The sequence below is a fragment of the Centropristis striata genome, chromosome 1 (assembly GCF_030273125.1).
Source record: "Centropristis striata isolate RG_2023a ecotype Rhode Island chromosome 1, C.striata_1.0, whole genome shotgun sequence".
NCBI classification, from domain to species: Eukaryota; Metazoa; Chordata; class Actinopteri; order Perciformes; family Serranidae; genus Centropristis; species Centropristis striata.
The window spans coordinates 13,485,949-13,493,711 of record NC_081517.1 but is presented as its reverse complement, the minus strand read 5'-3'; the positions used below and the strand labels follow the sequence as shown (position 1 = coordinate 13,493,711).

The following is a 7,763-nucleotide window of genomic DNA, read 5'->3' as shown; positions in this document are numbered from 1 at the left end:
GTCCTGCTTTTTACTGTTATTTCATACATTTCTAAATTTTTTAAATTAATATAAATAACTGTGTTGTTTGCCTAAAATACCGAAATCTCCAACGTGTCCATGGGTTTTTTAAACTAAATCACAGCATGGATTTTTCTGTGGTGTTCCAAAGATTTTGGTGTCTTAATGTAGGACTTTTAAGGGATTTTTGACCATTTTCATCAGATCTTGAGTGGTCAAAAATGGTCAAATTTAACACCAAATGTGTTGAAGAAATGGAATCAACCTAAAAACTGCTGCAACAACGTATCAGACATGATTGAGTATGGGAATCACCTTCATATACTCCATCATGATGTTTTTAGCCTTTATAAAACTCTCACCCCCTATGATTCAAAATGTAAAACAAGGAAGACATGTCTGATTGAAGGAACAGTAACAGAGTAAAGTCTGACCTCTAGTGTTGACAAGTCACAACAAAAACAACAACATATCCATGTTTTTTTAAACATCATTATCATATATAGGCTGTATAATTAGTAGAAATCCCACATAACGTGCCATTTAATTATCTTTGAACCTGTAAGATTGATGCATGTTAATTATTCCAATTATTATTTCATCTCCAAACACTGGCAAGCATGGAGCCATGCTTGCCAGTGTTTGGAGATGAAATAAGGTTGTAAAAATGCAAATAGTAGGTGCAAAATATGTGGAGACCCATTTTTCTTTTCTGATCTTTTCTGATCTTGTGGGCACTTGTGTATAAATTCCAATTTAAAAAAATAATAGATCATAGAAATTCAGTGTCTGCTTTTTAAATAATTATTTCTGTCATTATAACTGTTATTCTTTACAAAGACAATGATTGATTCTGTGATGAACGGTCTTGTGACAAATATTCACTGAAAATCTGTTTACACAGAGCAGAGAGGAGAGGACAGGAGAGGCTGTTTACACAGAGCAGAGAGGAGAGGCTGTTTACACAGAGCAGAGAGGAGAGGACAGGAGAGGCTGTTTACACAGAGCAGAGAGGAGAGGACAGGAGAGGCTGTTTACACAGAGCAGAGAGGAGAGGACAGGAGAGGCTGATTACACAGAGCAGAGAGGAGAGGACAGGAGAGGCTGTTTACACAGAGCAGAGAGGAGAGGACAGGAGAGGCTGTTTACACAGAGCAGAGAGGAGAGGACAGGAGAGGCTGATTACACAGAGCAGAGAGGACAGGAGAGGCTGTTTACACAGAGCCGAGAGGAGAGGACAGGAGAGGCTGTTTACAGAGAGCAGCAGTTTTCGGTCACATATATATATTTTTATATTTTGTGTGTGTTTTTGGTCCTGTTATTGTCTCTTTTTGGTCATTTTGTGGGGGTTTTTTTTACATTTGTGACGCTCATGGGCACTTGGAAAAGTGTTTATAGATTTCTTTTTTTTTTTTAACTTCAATTTTCTTTTTTTCTTTCTGATTTCTGTCATTCTAACTGTTATTGTGCACAAAGACATGTTTGAGTTGTTCCCACATAGCCATGATTGTGCTGAGCTTATGGACTTATAGGTTTATATAGATTTTATATAATGCAGTGAAATACAAGGACACAGTGAGTAAAATGTAAAAAGAGTAAAAAAGGCCCCGAATCTGCTTGTTTGGGTTCAGAGAGAGAGCAGTAGGGACACGTGGTGGTGTAAAATTGTAATTGCATTTGCGGTCTTATATTTGACCCTCTATTCTTGCCGTAGTTTCTCTGTTTGTCTGTTTATATCTAACGTTACATACCAGTCCTTGCTAACCTTTGAATCTGTAAGCATTTCTGTTTTCATAAATTATTCATAACAGCAGTATCCTGCATTCTTGTATCAGGAGAAACTACACTGTTGTATGTCTTTCATAACATTGGTGCAAATTTGTTCCTCAATCACAGTTTTTCGGGTCAGTCTGATATATATATATGCAGTAAGGTATACTGTCTATATATATAAGGTATACTGTCTATATATATATATATATATATATATATATATATATATAGACAGTATACCTTACTGCAAAGGTTTTAGGCAGGTATGAAAAAATGCTGTAAAATAAGAATGCTTTCAAAATTTAAATGTTAATAGTTTATTTTTTATCAATTAACAAAATGTAAAGTGAGTGAACAGAAGAAAAATCTAAATCACATCAACATTGGGTGTGACCACCCTTTACCTTCAAATCAGCATCAATTCTTCTCTGCATTTTTTCCAAACCTTTTTCAGAGTACTGTATGTACATATATACATATATAAGCCCTATGGAATAGGCAAAAATCATGGCTAGAGGTGGGAACAACTCAAACATGACTTTGTGCAGAAAAACACAGTTAGAATGACAAAAATCAGTGACACTTTTCAAGTGCCCACAAGTGTCACGAATACTGGAGAGAGAAAAAAAAACCCGATTGTCATATTTCCAGCCTCTCCTGTCCTCTCCTCTCTGCTCTGTGTAAACAGCCTCTCCTGTCCTCTCCTCTCTGCTCTGTGTAAACAGATTTTCACTGAATATTTGTCACGTGACCGTTGGTCTCAGCAGAATCAATCATGTCTTCACAGTGTCTCTGAGGAGCAGAATTGAATGTTTTTAACAGGATCTGGTTAGTGCCAATGCTTTATTTTAAATGACACATGGAGAATAAAGAGATTCTGACACAAATATCAACATTTTAAGCCTTGTTTTGGTCATTTTCTTTAGTTATGATCTGTTCAAATTCAGACAATAATTCCAGTTTTTACATTTTCTTTGTACAATAAACTGTATTTTGAGCGATAATTTATAGAAAACATACTTTTCCAGGCCTTGGCTGAATTTTCAGCATTTTGTTATCTTTGTCATAAATTAACTAATTTTAAGATATCGGGGGACGTTATCCATCCTCACACCATTAGTTTCCCCTTCCATGTGCATTAAAATATAGGACTTTTTGCATGTACATTTTTTTTAAATTGAGAATAGCCTTAAAATTAACTTTAAACTAAAATATTTGGTCTCTCTGCCTGATTTCAAAGCTCTATTAGTACAATGGTGAATTAAGCAGTTGTTACTTGCAGAGGCATTTTAATATTTTTGAGGTTTTATTTTAATTTTAGTATCTTGTGATTATTGTTGTCTGTAACTTTTTTGACTGCTGTTTTGGCCAAATTCCCCTTGTAAAAACAAAAAACTGTTGATCTTGATGGGAAATACCTGGTTAACTATGGTTTGAATAGACAAAAAATAAAAACAAAAGTACAAATTATCTTTATTAGTCTTTCAGTCATCTTTAATACCCTGCACTTTTCCTTCGTCAATTGACATTGTGACTTTTCCCCCCAGCAATGTTGCCAGGCACATTTTATTTTGATTGATAGACACAAACACAACAGCATGCTTCACTTTGTTATGGTCATAAATCACCGCTCATGTGAGAGAAGGACAATCCGTCCTGTGATAGTTTTGGCACTTCATTACATTCAGAGAAGTAGTTGGCTTCTCTAACTCTGCACTTCATCCGAAAGATTTCCTTGATCCTGCAGACCAACAATGCAAATGTCATTAAATTAAGAGATTTCCAAAAGCAGAACATGCATGAAGAAAAGACTGAGGTAATAACTCACATTTCTTGAAGCTCCTGGGGCACTCCCCATATGTCTTTACTGTCACTGTGGAAATACCAAAGAAGATAAATACATTTTTATTAATTTAGAGTATTTCGATTGAGGTTTTGCAACATGCTTGAAAGCAGATCAGCTGACAACAGATTTTCTGAAAGAAACTTTTTTTTCTGATGTCTGAGTCTGATGTTCTTTTTGTGATGAATCCTTAAATGTCCAATTAATAAAGTGTCAGTGGTAGAAAAAGTAGTCAAATCATTAACTTAACTACAAGTACTGAAACCACACTGTGAAAAAGCTCCACTATAAGTAAAAGTATTTAATTTATAAGTAATATATATATATATATATATATATATATATATATGTAAAAGTATATATCAGCAAAATGTTCAACTCAAAATATGAAACTCTGTAAAGTATAACTCTGTGTTTTACTTTCATATATAACTGTTGCAGTAATATCATATTATTGATTAACTTAAATTGACGTATACATTTAAAAACATTATTGTGCAAAGGTTGTGTGAAAAAATGTAAACGATGAACTTACAGAAGAGTTTTTAGGATCTTTAACACGCAGTCGATGTCGTCGTCGATGTTGTCATCCACCAAGTCTGAAAAGAAAACAAGTTTACTGTTTTAAGGCAAAGTTTGGAGAAGTTTGGGCTGTTTGTTGGACAAAAGAAACACTGTGAAGGTGTCACTTTGGGTAATTGTAATGCAATTCATTGCTATTTTTACAAATCAAACAATCAAGCCCTTAGTGGAGAAAAATGTGCAGATTAATCCTTACTGAAATAATCATTAGTAAATTAAAATGAACTTCACCGGAACCAACTCCAACAGTAAAATCCTGCTTTTAGATGAATGCATGAATAATAATAATAATAATAATTATAATCTAATGATAAAATGTATAATAGTAGAACAGTCACAACTTGCAGGGACATTTTTATACCTTTAAAACTTTTTGAAGCAGGACTTTTACTTGTAGTTGAGTATTTATACAGTGTGAAGGCCAGTTGCTGCAGAATCAGTAAATTAGCTGTAAAATTACTCCAGTACTAATATTTAAGCAATAACGTCAGGTTAAAGTTTACTATGGCGTCGTTCGGACTGCAGGCAGAAGTGTCCCAAATCTGATTATTTTGCTCATATGGGACATTTTTTTATAACCACATGGAATCCCATTTTCAATGCTTTCCAATGTGACATCAGTCTGAAGAGTCACTTAAATGTCACATTACGATTGTCAAAATTCTGCGCCGGCGGATGTGGTGCTTACACGATGGATTATTACGATCCCAACACTCCTGGCTCTGCCTCCTCATCCACACACACCTCCATAAAGACGGAGCAAAAAGCCTCTTTTTCGTTGTCCTCCTCCTCCTTCTCGTTATCATCTGTTCAGAACTGTAACAGCTGACTTCAGCAGCCTCCATGTTCCCTTCTGTACACATCGTCTGTTATTGTTCTTCTGCGGGGTCACGGGGTCAGTTCAGTCTGATATAGATCACATCTATTAGAGGTGTGAATCCCCAGAGGCCCCATGTATGATTTTATCCTGATACTTTAGTTACGATATTATTGCGATTTTAATCATTTTACGATATAGTGATTATTGCGATACAATATATTGTGATTTAACTGTTTAACTGCATTTTGTGTCCACAACATTAAATTCAATCGAGAATTGTTTTGTCAAATAAGAGAAAATTCTCAGTGTATTAATCTCGCTTCAGTCTTTTTATTTCTCCACAATGAGAGTCAAACCCACAGACTGACCAACAAAGTATTCAGTCAAACTGAACTGAACTGATATCAAACATGTATGGGCGACAACAACTGCAGCGAATTAAACAAAAAAAAGCCGAACTAAACACATGGAGCCTATAGATTCCTTAGATCTTCTAGTTTCAGATGATATCAGTATGTCCAGTATATTCATAAAAGTGAGCCAGAAAAAACAAAAACGGCAAAAATACTGACATCCCACTGGCCGCCAGAACGCTAAATATCTATACTTGGCGGTCATGAATCTATATGATATTGCAAAATATCGCGATACTATGCTGTATCAACCCCCACCTCTAACATTTATACAATAATGTCAATGGCCAAACAAAAAAAATTGGCTTTGAGAAAAAAAATCCGAATTGAGCATTAAGAGCTGCAGCTGCTGACGTGTTCAGTCTGCTGTCGTGACATATACGATGATGCGTAGATATAAAACGGACACACACTCACCTTTGCACGCCATCCCACAGATGTCGAGTGTGGAGGACGTGCCGTCGCTGCAGACCACACGGTTGCTGAGCTGGAACAGTCCGTAGAGCGTTGTTGGGACTTCCTTATCTGGGGGAGTCAGCTGATTCAGAGCTCTGGTGTTCAAACCTGACTCCTTCTCAGCGTGACAGATAACTGAAGGCAGGGGAGAGTAGAGAAATCATTAAATAACTTCTGCTAGCTGATATTCAAACTGGTGTTAATATTCATGAGCCCCAACGACTTTCTGAGCCCTGAATTCATCCTGCAGCGCTACGAAAAGTTCTGCTTAAATATCTGTGTCTCTTAGCATGATATAAGTATTTATGGTGCAGTAAAATGTTCCCTTCCTGTGTTTTCCTGTTATATCTGATGTTGTTGGATTAATATTCCTGCTGCATCAATGTTGCATTTTCCTGCTGTAGATTTTTCAGGTTTTTGCTCATTTTAACTTCTTTATTATCCTGTTGGGTAGTTTAATCTACAGCGACGCATCATATTCTATATGATCATCATGTTTGTAGCGTGGCTGTCCTGTGAGAACTACGGATCTCTAAAAAGTCACAAAAAAAGTCACAAAAACAGCTTTGTGACGAGGACTTTTCCAGCTGATCCAAGAGATGTTTTTTTTAACTAAATGCCCTAAAAATATTTCAAAAAATATATAAAGAAATTAAAGGAGAAAAAAAACCCATAATAAATAAACACATAAAGGTCTAAAAGATAAATTAAAAGTATAAAAATAATTCAAGTTCTTGTTTAAAAATAAATGAATTCACTTAAAAACTTTAAAGTTAAAGAAAGACCTCAAAACTTAAGAAGATGATAAACAGATGTATAAAACAAACTAAAAAATTGTGTATAAATGAATTTGCTGTGCTGTGAGAACCACGTTTCTCCACAAAACCTGTTTTCAGCTTTGTGATGAGGAGCTGATCCAAGAGGGATCATTATTTAGCTAAAGAAGGAGGGGAATTTTGTTCAAAAATCTTTCTAAAAATACATAAATAAATAAAGTACAAAAAATTGAACAACAACAAAAAAAAACATTAGAGTCTACAAGCTTTTAAAAATGAATTAAAAATAAAAACATAATAACATAAAATAAATATATAAAGACCAATTTTTTTACCAAAGTATTTTCATTTCTTTCTAAAAAAAATAAAAGTTAATGAAAGACCTTAAAAATAAATAAAATTATCTAAAAAATGTATATAAATGTGTTTGCTGCCTGTGAGAACCACGTATCTAATAAAAAGTCAGAAAAACAGCTGTTTTCAGCTTTGTGAAGAGGACTTTTTTCCAGCTGATCCAAGAGGGATCATTATTTGGCTGAAGAAGGAGGGGAATTTTGTCAGCACATAAGGGAACACTTCATCCTTCAGTTTATCACAAACATCAACAGATAAAAGTACAATAATGGCCTCTGAGATGTAGCGGAGAACAAGTAGTAGTACATGTAGTAATGTACATTTACCCAGATTTTAAGTACAGTAGTACAGGTTTTAAGCAGTAATACTTACCCTTGGCTGCTATGTTCTGACTCAGATCTACCCTCTCAAACGCCTTCAGTAAATCACATTTGGTAACGTTTAGTCCTTCAGCTGTATGGCAGCCCAACACGGACAAGACAAACACCACAAGTATCCTCATGTTGACTCTGACTCTCTGAAAACAGCGGTGACATGATATGTATATATATATATATATGCTGCCTGCAGATCCACCACAGAGCCTGCATCTTTTGTTCTCCTCAGACAAAGGATGTGCTCCATGTTCTCACAGTCAGTTTCGAGTTACTGAGTTTTTAAAGAGGTCGGTTGGAGAAAAATGATACTCCTACCTGAAAACATCTTTTCTTAATTTTGCAGGTTACGCCTTCATCCTCCTGAAAAGA

The 7,763-nt window shown here is 35.3% G+C and overlaps 1 protein-coding gene across 1 annotated transcript; it reads right to left on the bottom strand.

Moving 5' to 3' along the window:
- Positions 1-3,372: 3,372 nt before the first annotated feature.
- LOC131972404 (lysozyme C, milk isozyme) lies at positions 3,373-7,519 on the bottom strand. Its single transcript, XM_059334241.1, has 5 exons — positions 7,390-7,519; positions 5,849-6,043; positions 4,152-4,215; positions 3,602-3,646; positions 3,373-3,514 (listed from the first exon to the last, which is right to left on the bottom strand). The coding sequence occupies exons 1-5, from the start codon at positions 7,517-7,519 to the stop codon at positions 3,391-3,393; spliced, it is 558 nt and encodes a 185-aa protein (XP_059190224.1). The 3' UTR covers positions 3,373-3,390.
- Between the last annotated feature and the right edge of the window lie 244 nt (positions 7,520-7,763).

Bases quoted from the DNA above. Each gene is read 5' to 3' on its own strand.
- LOC131972404 (XM_059334241.1), bottom strand. From the start codon at position 7,519: ATGAGGATACTTGTGGTGTTTGTCTTGTCCGTGTTGGGCTGCCATACA. The intron at 6,044-7,389 runs GTAAGTATTACT...TTTAATGATTTC, and splicing joins TCAGAACATAGCAGCCAAGG to TCTACTCTCCCCTGCCTTCA. The intron at 3,647-4,151 runs GTAAGTTCATCG...GTATTTCCACAG, and splicing joins AAGATCCTAAAAACTCTTCT to TGACAGTAAAGACATATGGG.